Here is a 22,780-nt window from a genome sequence, read left to right on the forward strand (position 1 = left end):
TTTCATAAGAAAAAAGGAAGGATAATCATGGTGTAATCAATTGTGGTAATAATAAGCATGGTTTTAAAAAAATTAGATCGGATTGGTTGAAATCACCCAGATCATATCAAAATCCCAGGTTGAGATCGATCCCAAGTCTTTACTAATTTGATACAAATTCCGTCAATACGGTCTAAGGGTAAAAGAGATCTCCTACCCCGATAGTGATTCCAATCTTGATATTGATACCGAGAAGTAAATACATGACGAGGCCAGATCCTTTCCTAGATCATGACCTCCTTCAACAATCTCACACCATCTAAGGAGTGTGGGGGCCACCTCTGGTATTGGCTTGATTGGGTCGGGTTAGGTTGGGTTGGTCCTTATATACTTATTTTGCCATTTAGGACTGGGCTGGGCTGACCTTAATTGGCGATGACCTAATCTTACCAGCCCTAATATTTTCAAGATTATCCTAATTCAGAGTTGAATTATCCTTATCTGAAGTCAATTCAACCAACTGTGAAAAGGAAAAAAAGATACACAAATACATGTGTCTCATATCAAATATACTCAACACATGTTTAAGCACATAATTATTCATGGGACTATGTTTGCCTCTCTCCTCCCTCTCTTGAAAAAGTCTCCCTCGCCTTGCCTATCCTAATCCCTCCATTGGTTGAGCTGTTGCTAGCTCCAAGATACTCGCAATTTGTTTCTTTAGAGTTGTTCCACTAATATTTGTAGGATATCATGTTGTTTATGTCTGATCAGCAGGGAACCCTGGGTAGGGTTTTTGTTGGTTTGGGTCATCTAGACCCGTAAGTGTTTGGGCATGTATGTCCTTATGAGGGTTCTAAGGTTTAAGTTATGTTTGAAATACAAAATAAATCTGACCCCATTTAGTTGTGATAAGGTTGAGTGAATGTTGAAATGGAAAATAAGGAGGTAGACACAAGGAGGTCTCGACTAATTATATACTATAGATGCTATTGTTTTCTTCAAAAACCTATTTTATGCATAGATTATAACTTTCATTTTCCAATTGGATTAGCGTGGTAGAGTTCTCCTGCCAATGGTCAGTTTACCACATGTTTTACTTTTTTTTTTTTCTATTAAAGTTGTGTTCTGTTTCTAACATCTCAACTCAGCCTTATTCAGATTAAATGAGTTAGTTTTATAACTTTTATCCTTTACACATAGATAGTAAATGACCTCTATGGGAAGATACTCAAGGAATTCCAAACTAAGTGGACGTGAACTTTTCTAGCAAAAAAAAAAGGTGGACATGAACTTTACCCGTTTCTTAAGTTTGGATACGTTGTTGTATGCACATTCACTTAGACGTACATGTGAGGATTTATGACCCACTTCTTGCAATTACAAGGGTGAAGAAAGGTATATATGAGAGCAAAATGAATACAAGATATATATCTTGAAAAATTCTAAGCTTCTTTGCTTTCCCCTTGTGAAGTCATGGTGGCATTATTGTAGGTTAAGACGTAGGAGGGTTAAGAATTGGATCTCTGTCACGAAGGAGCAGACTGGTGTTTAGTGCAGTGGAGACGATCAATGCGAGAGAGACGAGAACAGAGAGTCCCGATAGCCCATACATTATCCCTTGTGCCGTGCCACCTTTAACCTCTTGTGCGTACTGTGTGGCAGCCAGGGCCAGCATCGTGAGGGGGAATGAGTAAGCCCACCATGCAACATTGAACCTCTTCATGGCTTTCTTGAATAAGGCTGGCCTTGAAACCTATAATAATCCCCAAGACTTGATCAGTTTCATTGTTGAATGTCGATATCTATTGATCACCACCAAAAAAATAAAAAAACCAATATGGTAAGCAGCAACTCTTTTCAATTTTGTATTTATATGACGGGATTTTAACTTGGTTATAAAGCTCCATAAACTGACTTAAAACATGAGAGAACCTAAGATCATATCAATCCACTTTATAACCCTTTAATAAAGAATGTGGGATCATCCCCGTATTTCCTAGGGCACATAGCCCTTTTCTAAGGGCTTCACTCTATTACTAGGTTATCCGTTAAACATGAGGGTTGGGTTGAGATCGAAATTAATACGCCTGATATCAACCTTGGAAAAACTCAATCTCATAAACCAACTTATAAGGTGAAGGAATCCCAAGACCATATCAACCTACATGGGAATCTTTTCGTAATTGATGTAGGATCGATCAACCCCCATGTGATTGATATGAAATCGTAACAACAAATGTATAGCTATCTCTATCTTCCATACCCTTTTTTTCATGGTTCCATGCATGAAATCAGACTCATATGCATGACTTTAGATCCCCTTCCCCATGGGTAACCACCCCATCAGGCCCAGCCCATCTCACACCATTCATGGGGTGTGAAGACCATGTGTCTTTGGTGAGGAGTTATCCCAACTCTTCATATACTTCCAAAATCTGAATTTGAATCGTTGCACCCATGATCACCTAATTCTGTCCATGAGCATCTAACACCTGTCTCTTTTGCTTTTAAATGTACCCTTCTTAACCCTTGCAATGGAAAGAAGCCAAACTAGTGTTGGATGCTCATATATATAACTAGGTGATTAGAGGTATAAGGTCCTATGTGCAGCAGATCCAAACTCCCAAAATCTCAACTTGTTTGTTTCATTTTGTCTTTCTAGGGACCCAAATTTTTGAATTTTACCCACCAAAGACGTGAAGAGGAAGAGTGAGAGGAAGAAGAGCATCTTTGAACAGGTATCGAAGTTTCCAGAGATGGAGTCCCAAGCCAAGCTCGCCATGCTCGGCGCTGCAAAGAACAAGAAGAAGACCGGCCGCAACATCACCGGTAGGCTGTCTGTCTCAGACAATCTCTGATAGAGAGTGACGAAGAGCACCAGATAATGAGCCATGCCTAGAGTGAACATGCACACCGCACTCTCCCTCCAACCCATATGAGCCGCAGCTTGGGCTCCAGCCAGGTTGCCCATCACAGATAAGAGGCTAGTGGGGTTAGCTACCCTAGATAAGAAACGCTTCCCTTTAGTGAACCATTGACCGTAGATCTTCACATCGAGGACGATCACGGGAAACACAAACACCCACCAAAGGAGGAGATACCAAACTGTTCTTGGACCAATAAAGGGACATGATTGGAGAAGAAGAAGCCATGAAATCCAGGGAGCGAAGAGGTAGTTGACACCGATGTGGTGAAGGAACTCAGCCTTCACCATTTTGAAGTAGAAGAAGCAGCGGAGGAGGTAGAGGAGTGATAAGATAAGGAGGACTAAGAGAGCGAGAGACCAGAGGAAGATGGTGGAGGCGGAGGGAACCATGTGGATGAGGCGCTGGAGAGCGTTAGGGTGGGAAGTGGGCTCTCCTAAGGTCTTCCAGAGCAAGGCTTGGCCGCAAAGGGAGAGGCTGATTCTAAAGTAGCCAGCGTGAATCTTTGTTAGGATAGACGATAGAGATGGAGATGGAATTAGTCGCTTCTTGCCGGCAACATCGATGGAGGAAACCGCCGATGCATCAAGCATCAGCTGTGATTTGTTGTTGTTGTTGTTGTTGTCATCCTCCATTGATCAATGTATCGAAAGATAGTGCCCGAGTAGTAGTATAGTCCTTGTTATATACTTATATAGATGATGAATAAGAAGGGGATTCTCCTTAGGTCTTCTCAATCTCATCACAGGCCAATTGTCCACATGCAGTGTGTTCATCTCTCACGGAGAGAGAGAGAGAGAGAGAGAGATGTACGTGTGATTCTGTGATCTCATCATTTCCGTGCGGCTTCCTAGACATCACCGGTGAAGAGAGCTGCGTGGGAAGGCAAGGGAAGAATCAGGATTCAAATATCTACAAAGTAGGGGGACATGCATGGCTTGTCTATTTGGAGTTTAGCTATTTTGGGAGTTTCATTTTGTAAACTTTCTGTTTATTGGGTTGGGAAATTGATAATAGACGTACATGCAAAGGGACAACACCTGCGTTTTCTGTATTTTTTATATAGGTTTATATATCCTTCTTCATCCTATATAAATGGCAGCAAATTATTCATTATATTATTTCTTTGTTCCGTGTATTTAAAATATATTAAATGAAGAGAGAGTGGATTTCAAATCCATGAACCAAGGACCTAAGAGATTGTTCTCATACGTGAACTATATAAACGCAACCCTAAAACGACGCTGAAGATAGTGGAAAAACAAGAACAAACAATGCACACAGATTTACGAGGTTCGACAAGATTGCTTACATCCTCGGTGAGATGAGATCCTACTCCACTATCAATGGAGAATAGAATTACAACGCTTGTCCTCACACCCCGATAATAGAACCGCCGTCTTGCCTATCGAGGCACCTACACCAGTACTCCCTGGATTAAACTGTGACGGAATACAAGACATTGTACACCAACATGAACCTATCTAGACTCTGAAATAATAAACCAGTCATCAATGTTCCTAATGGGCGAAGTGGATGCAATGAACAGGTTATTCATTAGTTTCTGAAATTCCAAGAGAGCACTGTAGTAGCACTCTTCTTTAAACCCAGTTCAACGATCAATAGTAGTTTCGGATGATCTTGGCCAATTTTTTTTTTCTCCTTTTTGGTCTTTTAATAAAAGGATTTGTTCTCATTAAAAACCTATTTTAGGTTTCAATTTTCTAGTTAATCATAGATCATTCTCTTCCGTGATTAAAAGCTGCTAGTACATCATTTAGGAACAGCCAAAATCTAGGAGAAGGTTGGTGGGCCCATTCCAAATTGTGTTTGGCTGAGTTTAGCCCATCTGGGGTCTACCATGAATATGTTGGTGAGTGGTGGAAGTACTAGTTGACCAAAAGTAGTGGGGAATTCGAGTATGGAGATGAGTGGATGGCTCATAGCTGAGTACGGACCTAGGGGGGTGGGGGGGAGAACAAATTAAGATTTAAGTGACGCTCGTTATTTCAAGGCTAAGGGGGTATACTTTTGATGCTGGAATTTTGCTTTTGCTTTGAGCCCTGGGTTTATCATTTAGGTGCAATTTGTTGACACTAAAGTGGTGAAATGAAAACTTGTTAAAAATGACTTGAGATATTTAAGTATTGATCAAATCAGGTATTAATATTGGTGTTAGATCTGACATGGTTGGGATTTGTAAGGGATCTATCGTATAAGACAGTTTCTACCCTCAAAGATACCAATTTCTCAGGCATCGTTTGATAATGTTTTTACTATTTTCGATTTTCACGTTTTTTAAAACAAAATTGGATTTTTTTTTTGTTTGATAAACTTGTTTCTCGAAACATTTTTTGCATTCATAATGCCACTAAAAAACTCAATAGTATCATCGGATGCCCAAAAGGGAGAGAGGGTTCGGTTGCCTCTTTTTAGGTATAAATAGTTGAAAGATTTATCGGGCACAACAACCTTTTTTTTTTCCTCTCAAATTCATTTTCAGAAATGACGAACACAAGTTGGACTTGTTTTGTCAAAGTCGTTTCTAGAATTGTAAATAGACATAAATTTTAATTTATGTTTCTAGAAACGGATGAAACATAACAGCTTTAACAAACGCTTTTTAGGTTGTTTCTCCATTTCTAGGAACAAGAAAATGCAAAATTAACACAAACGAAACGTCGTCAAACATGCCTCACTGTATTTTGGCAAGCATACCTTACTTTTGGGGGGGGGAGGATAATGTGTTGATCTTTAAAAGGTAAAAAAGAGAGTAAAGTTACAACTTTAGATAAAATAAGATTTTTTTTATTATTATTATTTTTTATCATTTATATCTAAGGTGTCAAATAGTCGGTTTAAACCAATTTTGGTGGTTTGGGAATGAGTAAGATTAAAACCAAATCATTAAGAGCCCGTTTGGTATAGTTCATAAAAAACGTTTCTAGCGTTTTTTCGTGTTAATAGAACGAAAAAACGCTAAAAACCGTTTGGTATGTTTAGGCTTCGTTTCAGTTTTTTTGAAACTGTCAGTGTGGTAAGAAACGAAAATGGCCCGATTTGACGAAACGCTCGGAGGCTGTTCTGTCGGCCACGTTTCGTTCCAAATTAATATAGGGAGAAACTTTCGTTCCCGATTGTCCGCGATAGAGAGAGGAGAGCAGAGAGGAAAGAAGAGAGAGCCCAGCTGAAACTGTGTATGAGAAATCTTCACCTCAGGTCTGTGCTTCGCCTCTCCTCCTTCTTCTGCTTCTTCTCCTTCTTCTTCTTCATATCTTCTTTTCTTCTTCTATTCAACCTCTTCTTCTTCTTCATCTATTGTAACCACAGAGAGGGTTTGTGTGAAATTTAGGGGTTTTTTTCTCCTTCTTCTTCTTCATTTTTTCTTTTCTACCAGAGACAGAGATCGATTAGCTTAACAAAGTTCTGGTTTCGAATATAGTTTGGAACTCGCACAGAGAGAGGAGAGAAGAAGAAACAGGAGCTCGCCCCCTTGTGAAATCTCCTCTGTAGGTAACTTCGATTTCGGCTCTTCTTCTCCTTCTTCTTTTTCATCTCTTTTAACCTCTTTCTTCTTGTATTCTAACCTCTTCTCCTTCTTCTTCATCTATTGTAATCACAGAGCAGGTATGGGGATAAATTTTAGGTTTTTCTAGACCACCTATATAGAGAGGTAACGTCTTCTTCTTCTCTTCTATTTCGTCTTCTTCTCTTCTATTTCTTCTTCTTCTCCTTTGCTTCCTGAATCCATACACCTCTTGTGGTACCTAGTTTCATCTATCACAGTGTTGTTGTAAGTTTGTTAAATTTCAATTCTTCCAATTTTCATTTCAGCTTGTACAGAATCTTCACCAATTGAAATGTGCATTCTTGTTTTTATGTTTACTCTGGAAGTTGTGTATTGAAGACTTGATTAATTAATCTGTAAATAAACCTTGACTGCCACTTCCGAAGGTAACGAAAGTTCTAAGCAGAATACTCTCTCTTGTGTCTGTGCCCATATGAATGTGTACATTACTGTTTACTATGAATTAACAATGCAAGTCTGATTAACAACTCTTTAACTTTACTTTGGGTCTCTTCCCAATGTTTGAATTTTGGGTTTGTGTGGACATTATGCTAGACTTATACTGTCAGATTGCAAACTTTTCCTAGGTTGCTTCTTGAATGTGTTAAAGCTATATGGTTTTCTAGTTTTCTTGAACCTGTATATATTGCTAAATTTACACTTCCTTGTGAGAAAATTTCCGGATTAGCCCTCAATATGTTAGGCCTGAGGGTTTAGTTCTACAGATGGGATCATGTACACATTTCAAGGCTAGAATTAGGAAGTTGGCCACTTCAGACCAAAGATCATGGTCAATATAGCATAAGGTGCCTTGGAAGTGGTAATTAGATGTTCAGTTTTATTCTATTTGAATTTCTCCTCTCTTGGGTTGTTATAGGTATTTTTGAATTTTGGTTTTGATTTATTCCTGGATCAAGTCTGGTTTGGTTGTTTCTGTTTTTGGTTTGAGCTTGGTTGGGTCTAGTTTAGGCTATAGAGTTATTGGGTGACTCTTTGATAAGTTGGGGGGAATTTTTGGTTTTGAAACTTAAAAATTATGTAAGAGTCTCACCTCTTGACTTCTTCTCTAACCAATTGTGGGGAAGCATTTTAAGCACTCCCCAGCCTCCTTGATGTCATATGTTTTATGAGAAACTCTAGTTCTACCAATGTAAAATTTCAGTGCATGTATGGAGGATGTTCCATCCATTGTCTCTTCTTGACTACTACAAAGTTCACATTTTCTGCAGCATACTTGGATTTGCTTTTGTTTATTGGACTCAACTGATACTATTAATTGATTGCTATTTATTCATTCTTTTTTTCTTCCCAGTACTCTATTTTATTTTTTTATCCAATATGAACCTGAAGTTTTCCATCGACAACTAAATAGGAACCCATTTATTCTGTTCGACTTTATTTAACTTGCTACTTAGCTGCACTATGCCTTCTACCTTTTACAGGAATCCATTCTAGACCTTTGCTAACTTCCTCTGCAAATCCTAAATTTCAACTTTTAAAGCCCTAGTATTTGCTGGGTTTCCATGCATTGCAGTTATAGATGTAATTACCCTTGATTGATCAATCTTTTCCTCCAAACCAAAGAATCTCATTACAATGTAGCCATTGGATGTGTGACCTTTGCTGCCACTGCATTTGCTGTTGTTACACTGATTATGTCAAGCTCTTTCTGGACTGCCATCCAAGGATACCACCAGGTCTTTGATTTACCTTTTTGAAGAATGCTTGAAGTTTTTACTTGTTAATGGAAATTCAAGCATATAGTACTTGACATTTGCATGTACTTCCCCATTTTTTGGTGAGAAGCACTTTTCTTTATTAAAGGTAGACTCTTTGAGACTTTGGGAGATATAAGAAATTGTTGAGTACATGAATGCATTTAGCTGAACAGTACCAAAATTGTTGAGTTTGGGTTATCCCACATGTAACTATGTAAGACTCAAGAACAAAACTGAACAGCACCAAAATTAGAGAAATACCACAAAATAAGAGATGAGTACCACAGAAAAAGAAAAGGAAAAGGGTGGAATAAACTTTTGAGATGCAGTTACCATTTAAAATAGCTAAACTAAGGCACAAAACCTAATCTAATTGAATGGAGTATTGTAACAGAATGATCAAACTAGTGGCCGGTGTGGGGATTGGTGGAGTAGGTATTTTCTGAATTAAAAAGTAGACTGCATCTTTCAAAATATCATCAACACATCCCACTTTTGGAAGGGGAAACAATAACTATGGTGTCTTTAGAAAGTTGCAATTTTCAATATAAATATATATACATATATATATATATATATTTTCAACATGCGATGCAACTACCAAACTACAGTTTAACATTTAAAATATTATGGCCAACCAAAACTATCACTCCTGCAGCAAAGTGACTGAAAACAAAGCATTACCATAATTTTCATTTTTGCATTTTTCTTGTTTGGGGTTTTTCATAAATTGTGTATCAAGGACCAGTGACAACTTCCACACCTTAAAATTTACTTACATTACAATATTTTTTGGTGGTAGTATATTCAATTTTTAGAGTGTCAGCATGGCTCTTCAAACATTTCCCAAGTTTCAAGGTTAATTGCTATGTATTCCCTAATTTTATTTCATTTTGTGTTTGGTTGTTATGTTTTACCATTAATTTTACTAACCTCAAATGTCTTTATGCGTATTCAGTAAAACTGTCCCCGATGCTTTTCATGTGAATAATCTGTGGCTTTAAACTCTGCTTGGTTCCCAGTATGCTAACTTTTACACTAACTTATAATGTCTAGCTATTATGTCTGGAAGTAGTATCCCTGCCGTTAAGTGGTCAGAATTTGAGACCACTGTTTTCATTGAAGCAATGAAAGAAGCTGTAAAAAATGGTCACAAATCCGGTAATTCATTTAACAAAACTGGATGGAAGAACATTACAAAGCAATTTCAACAGACGTTAAATCGTCCAGTTGGGAGAGAACAGTTACGCAATAAGATGAACAAGTTGAAACACGAGTATCAACAATTCAAGAGACTGCTTGACACAACTGGATTTGGGTGGAACTCAATGACAAAAGCAGTCACAGTTGATGATGAGTCCGTATGGGATAGGGCAATACAGGTACAATAGATTTCACTAGCTAATTGAATTATTTAAAAATTAGATTACAATGAGTAGTACATCTAAGTGATACAATTACTGCTCATGCAGGCAAATCCAGGTTGGTTGAAGTACAAGAAGTATGGACTAAACAATTGGCCAGATTTGAGCATGGTATTTGGGGATGCATATGCTAGAGGTAACTTAGGGGTTATAGTGCTCAAGATCTGGATGGCATCGAAGCTGTTAATACAGTTGATATTGAGCAAGTCTCTCACTCCCCCAGTACCCCGGTGCATATAAGCATGATTGACCCCTTTCATGAGGATACTCATACTCCAACTCAGACCACCACAAAACGAAGTCTTGATAGGACACCTACGGGACGAAGAAAAAAGAGCGTCAATAAGAGAGATAGCTACGTGAAGGACTTGTATGGGAAGTATTTATCTATTAAAATTGATAAAGCATCCAGTACTTCTGTTACATCTCCTGTTCGTGGTGGGATAGGTGCATCTTGTCCTCAAGATTTTAGTGTGAGTGCATGTGAGGCGGTGATATCCTCCATACCGGATATATCAAAGGAGATATATTTGAAGGCCACCAGTCGTATGTGTACTGATCCTAGTTGGAGGGAGTTGTTTGTCTGTGCAGAGCCTGCGAAGAGGACTTGGCTTTTAGATGCGTTGGAGTAGTTGATGTTGTGTTTGAATGCTACTTTTGATAATTTTGGATTCGAGACTCTACTTTTGATGTGTGTAATTTTACTTTTGGAGATACATTGCATGACTTGGCTTTTATTTCTTTTGTGTTTTTTTCCTATTATTGATGTGTGTAATGTTAAACATGTGGTTTGGGTTGAGACGATGTGTCAGCTTGTTATATTTTACAGATATTTGTTTCCAATTGTGTAGTAATTGTTTATTTATTGCAGTTATGTCAAATGCATTATGTGAAACTTCTAGTGATGAAGAAGATATGATCATGCACATGGGAATGGAATTACTGAGTGAGGCTGTATATATTCGAGAACCATGTCGGGATAGTGTATTTCCAGGTGCTGTCATGATGCATGAGGTATTGAATGGGCATGCCAATAGATGCTATGAAGAGTTTAGGATGGAACGTCATGTCTTCCTTAACCTATGTGACTATGTTAGACATAGGGGGTGGTTGAAAGATATGACCAACATCCGAGTGGATGAACAGCTTGGAATGTTCCTATGGATTGTTGGGAAGGGTTCAAGTAATAGGGACACCTAAAATCATTTCAACCACTCAGGAGAAACAGTTAGTCGAACATTCAATGTTGTCTTGATTGTAATGCAACGCCTGGCTAAGGAGAAAATCAGACCGCCAGACGTCAATATGATACCGATAGAAATTGCACAGAACCCGAAATACTACCCTTTTTTCAAGGTAAATATGTTAATATGATACATGTTTGTAATTAAATATATGAATGTTTATATTCTTATATGTACTGGTCATTTAATTGTCAATATATGTCATAGCATTGTATTGGCGCCATAGATGGTACTCACATCCATGCGGTAGTTCCAAGAGAGGATCAAATTCGATATAGGAATCGGAAGGGGATCACAACTCAAAATGTGATGTGTGCATGTTCATTTGACATGCGATTCACATATGTGTATGCGGGATGGGAAGGTAGTGCAAACGATTGTCGAGTACTTGAACAGGCAAGAAGTGATCCTCGATTGAGTTTTCCACATCCACCTCCAGGTATTAACTTTATACTAATATATTAGATTTTCATTTGAGTGTATACATAATAATATATATTATTTTTTGTCTGTAGGAAAGTATTATGTTGTCGACTCTAGGTATGCTAGCCAATCTGGATTTTTAACACCATTTAGGGGTGAGAGATATCATCTACCGGACTATAAAGGGCGTAGAAGATCCCCAAGAACAGCGAAAGAGTTGTTCAATTATAGACATTCATCACTTCGGAATGTTATTGAACGCACATTTGGGGTATTGAAGAACAAATTTCAAATTTTAAGGCTAATGCATCAGTTCCCAGTGGAAACTCAGGCATCAATCATACTGGCATGTTGTGGGCTACACAACTATATTCGAGAAGAGCATATTGCTGATGCAGAATTCGTGGGGATGAGCGATGATTTAAAAGTTGCAGAAGATGACTTGAATCCGCCACATGAAGATTTCGTTGATCATTCTACAATACAATCAAGTCAACGAAATCGGGCAAAAGAGATAGAATGCCACTAGGTTAAGAATTACAAATGCAATGGCTAGACAGCAAAGGATGCCAGAACTAGTTGAAAACTAAAACCGATAACTATTTTGCCAAAACTGAAAACCTAAATTGATGTTTCAACCCACGTAGTACTTGTTTTATGGTACATTTATATATGTGGTACAAGTTGATATATTATTATGAATGTCATATATTTGGATGCTATATTAACTTTTTTGATAAATAAATTTCTGTCACAGATGACTTCTTCTATGCCCCCACTCATGATAGCAACTTGTGAAATTTGTGGGAAGAGTTGTGGTAAATATACAACCAAGTCGGGTAAAAATATTGGAAGAGAATTTTTCAAGTGTGAAGATTCATGTAATTTTTTCATGTGGGTGGACCAACTACATCTATGTAGATGTGGTAAAGGTCAATGCAAAGTACGAACTGTGATTAAAGGTCCAAACAAGGGACAGTATTTTCTATGTTGCCCAAGTTCAACTGGGGTAATTTATTTCTACGATTGACCTATACCTATAGATAATTTACGATTTTTGTTTAATTCGATGTTAAATTTCAACGACCCTAATCACATCTATTATTTGATATAGGCTGATAACCGTGGATGTGGTATGTTTGTATGGTTGAAAGATGAAACACATGTCTCTACCATACAACATACATTATGTTCAGAAAGCTCAAGCTCAACATCAACATCAACATCATCCAGACCACTTTCCGTTTCGAACGAGTACATGAAAGGATATCTGGAAGGGACACTTAAAGGATTAGAGGACCAAACAAATAAGATGAAAGACATCCTCCATGAATTCAAGTCTTTAGACTTGGAAAAAAAGTGAAAATTTGGGGAATTATGTAATAGTTAACTTGCACAAGGCATTGTTAATACTGTATTTTATTCATCTTTTGGAAACCATGTTTTTTTTCGTTGGTGTGTAATATTTTATTGTCCCAAAAAAATTTATATGCTTATAGTATTTTAATGTTATTTTTGTAATTATTGACTTAAAAGAAAAGAAAAAAAAAACTATTTCTGAAACAAGTATTACCAACGGCAGAAATGTCGTTTCTTGGTTCTGAAACTGTTCTAGAAACAGATTCACCAAACAGCCTTAAATCGTTTAAAAACGGCGTTTTGACACAGAAACTGAAATTTCTGTTTCTGACACGAAACGGAGTTTCTGGAACAGAAACGATACCAAACGGAGCCTCTGAAGTTCTGTTCCAAGATCTGAAGTTTTCTGATCAATAAAGCTGTTCTAGTGCTGCTATTAGTATTCATAGTAACACTAAGACTTCTCCATAATTCCATATTTTGTAAACATATTCTTCTTTTAGAATAGATCACTCAACCAAGGTATTGCACTGTACTGAGTTCTGTGTCTTAAGATATAAACTCTCCATATTCTGGTCTATATTCTCTGTTTCTGAGACCCAGTCTGTGCTAGTTTTTTTTTTGGGTTCAGGATTAGTCTACAGACTAGACTCTACAATAAATGCATTATTAATCAAGAAACCAATCGTTTCTGGCCCCAACATGTCATTTAACCCCAACGCCTCTGGAAAAACAAAGAAAGCGCAGATGCCAAGCCCAATACAAACATGTGAGTTGATGGCCAAAAGTAACGTAAATGACAGATTGTGCCAGTAGATCAGCAACATTCTTGGGACAGCTCAACTAGGCCTCATCTTACATGGGATCTGCTGGACTAAGCCTGTTGGACAATGAGGAACATAACCAGAGTGCAATGAACATGGTAAATGATTCCAACAGGAAAAATGCGAAGGGACATTCCTAGAAAAACCTTTTAGAAGATGAATCATTCAGTCAAAGCCAGTTACTAAAATAGAAGGCTTCCTAAGAAGCTTGAAGAATCACATCCACCTACACATGCTACAAACTTGCAGGTGTGTACGGTAAACAACAATATAATTTTCCATCCCAGGAAAAATGGGAAAAGAGCAGGGGAAGGAGGAAATGGCACTACACATATAACCTAACCTACTGAGATCCAAGATCATGATTAATTTGGTGGAATGACAATATGACATGATCAGCACCCCATTTTGCAAGTCAAAATACAAAGTGGACCAATAGCACCCCATCATTGACTATATATGAACCAATTTCTGAATATTGAGCCATGCCCCAATTAAAACATCAACTTCAGATCATAGTCCAACCAAGAACTAATCTGTTGTCTGTAACATATATAATCAGACTGTCCAAAGTAAATTGGTTACGCAGAAACCCACGCCCAACATAATGTTACACCATGATTAGCACAACTCTTCATCCAAAGGACTGGGGGAGCAAGGAAGGTTATAAAAGAGGATCCTGTCCCTATCAAAGGTGTTTAATCGACTGGTGTATGAAGGTCAACAGGCACATATGCCAGATCTGCCATGGGAAGGTAAAAACCCATGACATTTTCAGTATAATTAACACCACAATTTCTGTCATCAATCGTCATATACTATAGAATCCAGATATAGAAGCACAAATGCACCACTAGAAGAAAGAAAACTTACCGCATCTTCACCTGAAATTACACGCTCCTTATCAGTTCCAGCAGCCAAGACCCCTCCATCACCCACTCCTTCTGAATTGATTTCCCGGTCTTCACTACTTCCAGTTTTCTTCAACTTGAATTTGTAAGTCGGAAGGGCATTAATGGATTCTGAAGAGGCTCCTCTTGTTTGAGTCAGATCCTCTCGGAAGCCTAATATGGAAATTATACAAGGCAAGCAGCAGCAGATTGTTGCACATAGAATAAACGGCATGGCATACCCAATACAGCTAAAGGTAAGAAACACTATACACAACCTGCAAGAAGACCAGGAGTTGGTCAATTGGTTACCTACTTTTAAATAGGGTTTCAAAGAAAAGGATATAATGTATTTGAGGCCACTTGATCAATACCTGTACAAGTTGGGAGCCTCAGAAGAAGAGGAGTGCCCTCCAAAAATCCACACATTGCCAACTACAAACCACACTGCAAAGAAGCAATCTAAGGCCATTTTGAAGTGGTCCACTAGCATACTGAGTCTCCCGGGCGCAAACCATCTTCCACATCAAATCACACCATCAATAAATAAAGAAGGTGGATTTTAGGTTTGCAAACATCCAGACGTACAAAGGTTAAAAAATAAAAGAAATAAATAAAACAAGGAAAAAATAGCATAGATGTTAAATATGACATTCAGAAGAAAGAATAATGAAACAATACAGATTTTTCTGCATGAAAAAAATCTGACCCAAGGCACAGTGACAACTACTGAAAAATGCTTTACAGGATGCAAAATGAGATTAATATTAGAAATAGGAGAACCTCTAAAGAGATTCTCTTGGTCATCAATAAGCTATACATTGTAGCAGTCATTTTGAGTGAAGGGCAATGATGCTAAGAGGCTGTCTTCTAATGCATCACAATTGCACCAGACTTGAACTTCCCCCACGTGAATGACAATCTTCAGTCGACTGAGTACATTGATGACTATATTTTAGCATCATTTAGTGGCACCAGATCTGAGGCTCTTAATCCCCTACGTGAAAAATAATCCAAAACCTAACAACCACAACACTGAGTAGGACTAATTTTAGTTTTTTACCAGTTTATTATCAACAGTCATCTTTGAAGCTTCTTTTACTTCAGACAGTTAATGGAGAACCGTTGTGGTTCCAATAAAGGTAATATTCAAAGCAGTAATAATTATAGAGGAATAAAACCCACTTGAGACAAGAAACTAATATTTCGGATAATCAATTAGGTTTTATGCCAAGAAGATCAACCACAGAAGCAATTTATTTGCATAAAGGACTAATGGAAAGATTTAAGGAATATAAGATGGATATCCATATGGTCTTTTTCTTGACTTAGGAAAATGTTATGATAGAATCCTTGGAGAGTTAATTTAGCAAGTGTTTCCAATAAATATATGGACATAGCTAATATTATGTATAATGGTGTATTGACTAGTGTAAGAACTGTGGGGAGACGGGGTAGTGAATTCCCAATTACAATTGGATTACATCAATCAGTTTTAAGCTTGGATTTGTTTGTGCTAATCATAGATGAATTGAATAGACATTCAATATCAAATCCTTTGGTGTATGCTTTTTGCTGATGGTATTGTTTTTGGTGGATGAAATAGAAAAAGGTATAAATGGAAATATTTAGAGAATCTAAGATGGATATTCCTATGGTCTTTTTCTTGACTTAGAAAAAGGTTATAATAGAGTCCTTAGAGAACTAATATAGCAAATGTTTCCAATAAATATGCGGACATAGTTAAAGATATGTATAATGGTGTATTAACTAGTGTAAGAACTGTGGGGAGATAGGGTAATGAATTCTCAATTACAACCGGGTTACATCAATCAGTTTTAAGCATGTATTTGTTTGCGCTAATCATATATGAACTGAATAGAGACATTCAATATCAAATCCTTTGGTGTATGTTTTTTTCGCTGATGGTATTGTTTTGGTGGATGAGGGATAAATGCGAAGTTCCAAATATGGATATCAAACTTTGAATCATAAGGTTTTAAGATAAATAGAATAAAAATGAAGTTCATGGTCTGTAACTTAATAACAAAAGGGTTGAAATGGGCTGGTGAAAACTGATGATTGGGAGATACATGCACCATTGACCCAATGCACGAGGCTCCAGCTACTGCAGGTCTGGGAGGGGCAAGTGTACGCAGTCTTACCCCCTGCTTTCCAGAAGAGGCTGTTTTCAAGTTTTGAACCTATGACCAACATGTTGCAATAGAGCAACTTAACCGTTATGTCAGAGGCTCGCCCACTAATTGGGAGATACAGGATAGGAAAAATTTAAGGTAACTAGGTTCAATCATAAATAAAGAATGAGAAATAGAGGATGATGTTTTGCACAAAGAATTAAAATGGGGTGTATGAAATGGAGGGGTGTGTCCGGAGTGTAGTGTGATTAACATATTCATTTAAAATTCAAAGGAAAATTTTATAAGACAGTTATATGACCAACAATGATGTATGGAGCTGAATGTTGGGCAGTGAATAAACCACATGTAAACAAATTTAATGCGGCTGAAATGAGGATGTTGAGATGCAGGAGTGGTAAAATGAGAAACGATAAAATAAGAAATGAACAAATTAGAGCTAATTTGAAGTAGCTCCGATACATGATAAGTTGCAAGAAAGTTGTTTGAGGAGGCATGGACATGCAACAGGGGCCTCTGAATGCTGGATTAAGGAGGGATGATTTGATTCAGGTTGAAGGAGCTAAAAGAGAAAGGGGTAGGCCTAAACTGACTCTATGAGAATTGAGGAAAGACATGTAAAGCTTAAGACTAGTAAAATGAATTTGAATAGAGCTGATTGGAGAGAAATGATCTACATAGCCGACCCCATTCAGTTGGGATAAGGCTGAGTTGAGTTGAGTTGAGTTGTGTTTAATCAACAGTCCCCAAATTGGAGTTTCCAAAAAATCCAATCTAGTAAATAGTAGGACACTGGATGTGAGGTTCATCCACATGCATGATTACCCTTAACTTGACAACCACTAAGGACTGGATGCATTTTTGCCAGATTACTCTCACAGAAAATAGTTATTAATAAAACTGGCATGGAAATTGGGATTTTATGGAAAAATTACATGAATGGTTGCTAGAGAGAAGCCTGAAACAAATAAAAATTTCTAGATACCATGTACACCACATATAATCCCTCTTCTATCATGACATGACTAGTAAGTTGACCTTGTTTAAAATTAACAGAGTAGAGGTTAAAAGTAGGATGGCCTAATTATAGAAATTAATAGAATATAGATAAGTTATCTTAAAGGATTTCTCTCCCTTGCTATTCTTTTGTTTCTTCAATTGCCTCTTTGTGCCGGGAGGGGGGGTTGTGGTGGTGAGGAACCTCCTTCACTACTCCTGCAATCTCCCCCCCCCTCCTTTCTCAAACCTCTATCTTTGTGTTTCATAAGAATTCAAGACGCTTTTTTTTTCCTTTCCTTTTTCCCCTTTTCTGGTCAAAGTCAACAATTAGTGCTTCATCGATAACTAGTTGACAGACAAAAAAATGTGATGATGTTTTAAATAGGATGTATAACATAATGATAGTATTGAAGACCAGAAAATTACAGTAAAACATTTGATATAAGACACAGACACCATCAAAAGGGAATTATTTTTGTATTAAAGTAGCGAGTGAGAAAAGGACCTGAAGAACAATTATTCCTTTCAATGCCCAAATTCCCACTATAAAAATATATCAATTTCAAACAAAATAACAAGTTAAAGAGCCCTAAGAAATAATGGTGGTTAACGCACCTAGCAACTTGTTTCAAGCTGTCAATAGATTGCTTACGCAACCAACTTGCTGGTACTGCCCATCTAATTCATGAGTAAGTCATAGTCGTTCTATGTCCCCCAAGTGACTGGGCACCAGGTAGACAGACATAAAAGGTTAGAAAATTGTGAAGTCTCTTTTTTCTTATGAAAAGAGAACTAGAGAAGAAAGATCTATTTAAAACTTAAAGTAATACCTAATAAATCTAATAACTAGTAAATTTTGTATTTTCTACGATTATTAGCCATTAGAATGACGACTGTAAGGTCATTAGTAAGCATCTTGGTAGGAACTTGTTAATACACCACAGGTACATTCATCGAGATCAATGGAACTGCTAAAGACAAGGAAATTTTTTAAGGCATTCTCTAGTATGACTGGTGATGTATTTCCTAATAAGGAGGGTGCAGGGATCATAGTGATAAGTTAAATCTTCATACCATTTAACACAATTCAGACATTAATTAGCCAACTTTTGGACAATGGACTGCACCTTTAACATGTGTCTAGCTTGGATGAGCAGTGGCAACATTCTATTAACTGCTAAACTATCTGACTGCAGTGAGTAAATATTGTAAGTGAGAATCCAGGTTAACACAGCCAAGCTGAGGTCGCCTAAAGTTTTTGTCCTGGAGTTATTCTCATCGGCTCAGTAGAAGCATTTCCAACTTGAATAATATACAGCTATGAAAGTTGAAACATCCTGACAACATTTTAAGCCTGCAACAGGTCACAAGGCACAGCCCCTACGATTAACTGCAGATAGATAAGACAACTTTGATTTGATTGAAACTACACAAATTGTCTCAAACAATATGACATGTATTTTCCCATTAAGAATAATATAATAGCTGATCATCTCATGACTAGAAAGGATTGAATCATTTGGTAAAGTAAACCAACTTTGCCAGAGATGCCCAACCTTGACCTGTCAAAAGCAATATGGTATAGTACTGCATTTTATTTTCTCTCTCCCCCTAACCCCCCCCCCCCAACACTAAAAAAAAAAAAAAAAAGCCAAACCAACATAAACCAGCAAAAGGATTGGAGTGAAGTCAGCAGGAGCAGAGGCACATTATTGTGAAAGTGCCACTGGTAGTCGTACCCCATATCTGGGAGTCCTGCCTTCATCTCTAACTCTCTTGAAAACTAACTACTGACAATATTACTATTATTGAAAACTTGTAATTGACTTCCACTTCTGACTTCTTAGCACAGAAGATATAAGGATAAATCACTCCAAGCAAAAAGATAACATCATAAACAGCATACCAATGCACATTTCAAACAAGGCAGAAATTGCTCCACATTCAAACCAGATACCACAATGGAAACAGCAACAACTTCCACTGATGAGGGGGGAGGGTGTGCATGTAGAAGATGAGAAAAAAAAAAAGTAGTACCTTGTACGTGGGGTGGATGTAACTGTGGTATGTCGATCTTCACCTTCTGAAGAATGGGTAACTGAGATAGCAGTGTAAGACATCGGTTCTGAAGGGTTGCTTCCCTGAGAAGTGCCCCGAAGTGTATGTGTTGAGTCTTGTTCACTGTGCTGGTTGTTGCGATGACGGTAACGCCAATAAAGAAGAGGCAAGATTGCAACACATCCGGTTGCATAACCCACAATCCACTCGAATAATGGTGCTTGTGGTTTCTCATCTCTTGAAAAAGATAACACAACAATGGAGGCAATAATTTGGCTCATGGTGACTACTAGCTCGATGGAAATCCACAAACCAGAATTCAACGGGCTCCTATGGCGACGGCCATAACCATCACCTCTTCTAGAAGAGTTCCTGAAGTTTGAATTTGAGAAAGATTGAGAAGCAGGGGCATGTGTGCCACTTGATGTTCTGTCTTCATGGTGCGGCAGGTCAAAGGGAAGGCAAAGGATCACTGTGAGATGAGCCAGACGAGGACGCATCACCACCTCTTCCAATGTCTATAACGTGTTCTCTGTCACTATGGTTGTCTGGACGCTCCATTAACAAAGGGAATCGGTCAGTCTGGCCTTCACAGTGTGGTTCCAGTGAAGGAACGGCCATCTAAGTCCACCAGCAAAATTGGAATTAAACAAAGCATAGAACTTTAGCTATAAATTTCTGTCTTTCTGGAGCTCTTCCACACTCCTTAAACAAGTTTCAAACTTGTGATATAAGATCACGATCTCATACTGAGCAACCTGCATTTAGCCAAAAAAAACTACAGAAAGTCAACATTTTCACCCTGTTAGATACAAGCTTCAACAGATCACACTTTTTGCTTTCCTTCAAAAACATAGAAATTCCATAAAGAGGCTTACAGATCAATATGTCCCGAACACAGAAAACCCCTTGAAAGAAAAAATAAATAAAGACTGCTCTCACGAAAAACTTAAAAGACCATTTGGCTACTATAGTAGACCCTAAATTTATAATCAGGCTATAATTAGTGGTCACATGGAAATAAATGGTTTCAATGAGCCTACCACAGCATCACAGCACAAATCTTCTTCACCTATAATGAATGCTTCATATTCATTACTAAAATATAGATAAATAGTAAACATCACTACCACAGCGTCACAGCACAAATAGTAAACATCGCTTCACTTGGTTCAATATGGAGGTGAGTATAATTCTAGTTCAACTAATGAAACTAGTCTGAATCAAGAATCTAGATGAGTCCATTTTAAAATCACATATGTATAAGATCCTTCAAGAATTCAAAATTAAATGATCCTATTCAGGTTAAAACCACACCCAATCTAAGTAAAGAAAAGTAACATCTGATTTTACAGTATTATTATTATTATTCCACCACTTCACCATTACAGTAGCCAGTTAGTTAGTCCCATAGAGTTGCAAATACCAACCAAAGGAAAATAAATTACTGCTTGAAATGAGATGGAGAAAAATAACAGAACGCCAACTGAAAATAGATTCATTAAGAAAGCAAAAAATACACAATAAATTCCCCTGGACTGACCAATTCAGCGAACTGCGCTATTTATCTTAAAAAGATGAAGCAAGAAAAGCCAGAATCCGAAAAAGAGGAACCATAAATTGATCAAGAACACATCTAAATTCAACAAAGTCTCGACCACGCAACAAGAACATAGAATAGTAAGAAAAAGAAAAATCTCCGCCAATGGTCAACCTACCAACAGAATAACTGGCCAGAAAATCCAACCAAATGAAACCCAGACCTAATTCAAGCTCCTGAATAAAACTTGTAATCCAGTCCCAGCTCTTTCTTCTAGACAACAGATCAAGCGGAAACCCTCAAAAGTGCGAGGCTTGACTGACTCAAAGAGCTTCAAGAGTTAACCGATCAAACACAGAAGACAACCAACCGATTCGAGTACCAAATTCCACCAAACACAAGAAGATGCAAGTATTAACATAGCCCAATTAACAAAAACAGCAGAAGAGAAAACCCTCGATAAAAAAATAGGTTTTGAATCCGATTGTTCAGGTAGAACAAAAAATAAATAAAGAAAGAAAATGCAAATATGAAACAGAAAACAAAAAAGTTTAAAATGAGTATTAGTCACTAACCAGACGCGATTAAAGAGTTAATAGACAGGAAAGAAGAGAATCTGATAGGCTCTTAGGTCTCTCACGTTCTTCCCTTCCGACCCTTTTCCTGAATCTCCTGTTCTTCAGAAATAACGTCAGCTTCCATCCTCCATTGCTTCACAGCGTCGTCTTAGAATATGAGAGAGAAAGAGAGAGAGAGAGAGAGAGATAAGAAATATTTGTTGTGTGTGCCATTTTCTCTTTTTTTTTTTTTTTTTTGTCTAGTACAGCCAGCAGTATTTTCTAAAATTATGAGAGAATTTTCTGAACCGTTAGATTGATAATATGATCTCACATCTGAACATCTCTTACTTTTCTCTGGTCCTGAAAGAGGTCCCTGACATCATTCCTCTCGTAGAGGGGTACTTTCGGAATTATATAACACTTCGCTGTATTAAGTCTACTTATTAGCCCGGCAAGTGGCAAGTGGCAAGTGGCAAGTGGCAAGTGACTTATCTATTTCAGACTTTCCCAGTTTAGACTAGGTAACTAAATGATCATAATACCCCCATTTAATGATGAAAATAACCTCGTTTGCTTGCTTCCAGGTTCGAAGATGAGGAATCAAAACCCTAGAAAACGGACATAGAGAAGAAGTAAAAATGGTCACAGATCTTTTTTTATATATAGAAATTTTTATTTAAAGATCTTATGGATTTTACTTAATTATTTTATTTTATCTTTTTACTGATTAAAATAGAAAAAAGAATATTCCAAAAAAATAAAGATCTGAGAAGATCTAGTGAACAGCAGCATCAGGCACAAATCCCTGACCGTCAGATGCACACTGAGCACTTGTGTACTTGAGAGGATTTGGTTTTGATCCAAGAATATTCATAAATAAATCTTAGATCAGAATATATATATATATATATATATTAGATAATTCCTATAAAGGATCCATGGGCCAACTAGAATGGTCATGCAAATGATTGTCACAAGGCCTTCCAACTCAAGAAAGAACAGTCAGCAGAGGAAAGAGGGAGGAAGTAGAATACCAGACGTGCCAAATAGAGGGCTGCTTTGATAAGTAATTCCAAACCAACTGTATGAGGCATCTGTTGTCATTACATTG

At 37.5% G+C, this 22,780-nt stretch overlaps 1 protein-coding gene and 1 pseudogene across 1 annotated transcript; both read right to left on the reverse strand.

Annotated features, from left to right (window-relative positions):
- Positions 1-1,274: 1,274 nt before the first annotated feature.
- LOC122076393 (S-type anion channel SLAH1-like) lies at positions 1,275-3,541 on the reverse strand. Its single transcript, XM_042641695.1, has 2 exons — positions 2,672-3,541; positions 1,275-1,735 (listed from the first exon to the last, which is right to left on the reverse strand). The coding sequence occupies exons 1-2, from the start codon at positions 3,539-3,541 to the stop codon at positions 1,475-1,477; spliced, it is 1,131 nt and encodes a 376-aa protein (XP_042497629.1). The 3' UTR covers positions 1,275-1,474.
- A 10,714-nt stretch (positions 3,542-14,255) lies between these two features.
- LOC122075514 lies at positions 14,256-21,877 on the reverse strand (annotated as a pseudogene).
- Positions 21,878-22,780: the final 903 nt, after the last annotated feature.

This window comes from Macadamia integrifolia, chromosome 4 (genome assembly GCF_013358625.1).
Source record: "Macadamia integrifolia cultivar HAES 741 chromosome 4, SCU_Mint_v3, whole genome shotgun sequence".
NCBI lineage: Eukaryota > Viridiplantae > Streptophyta > Magnoliopsida > Proteales > Proteaceae > Macadamia > Macadamia integrifolia.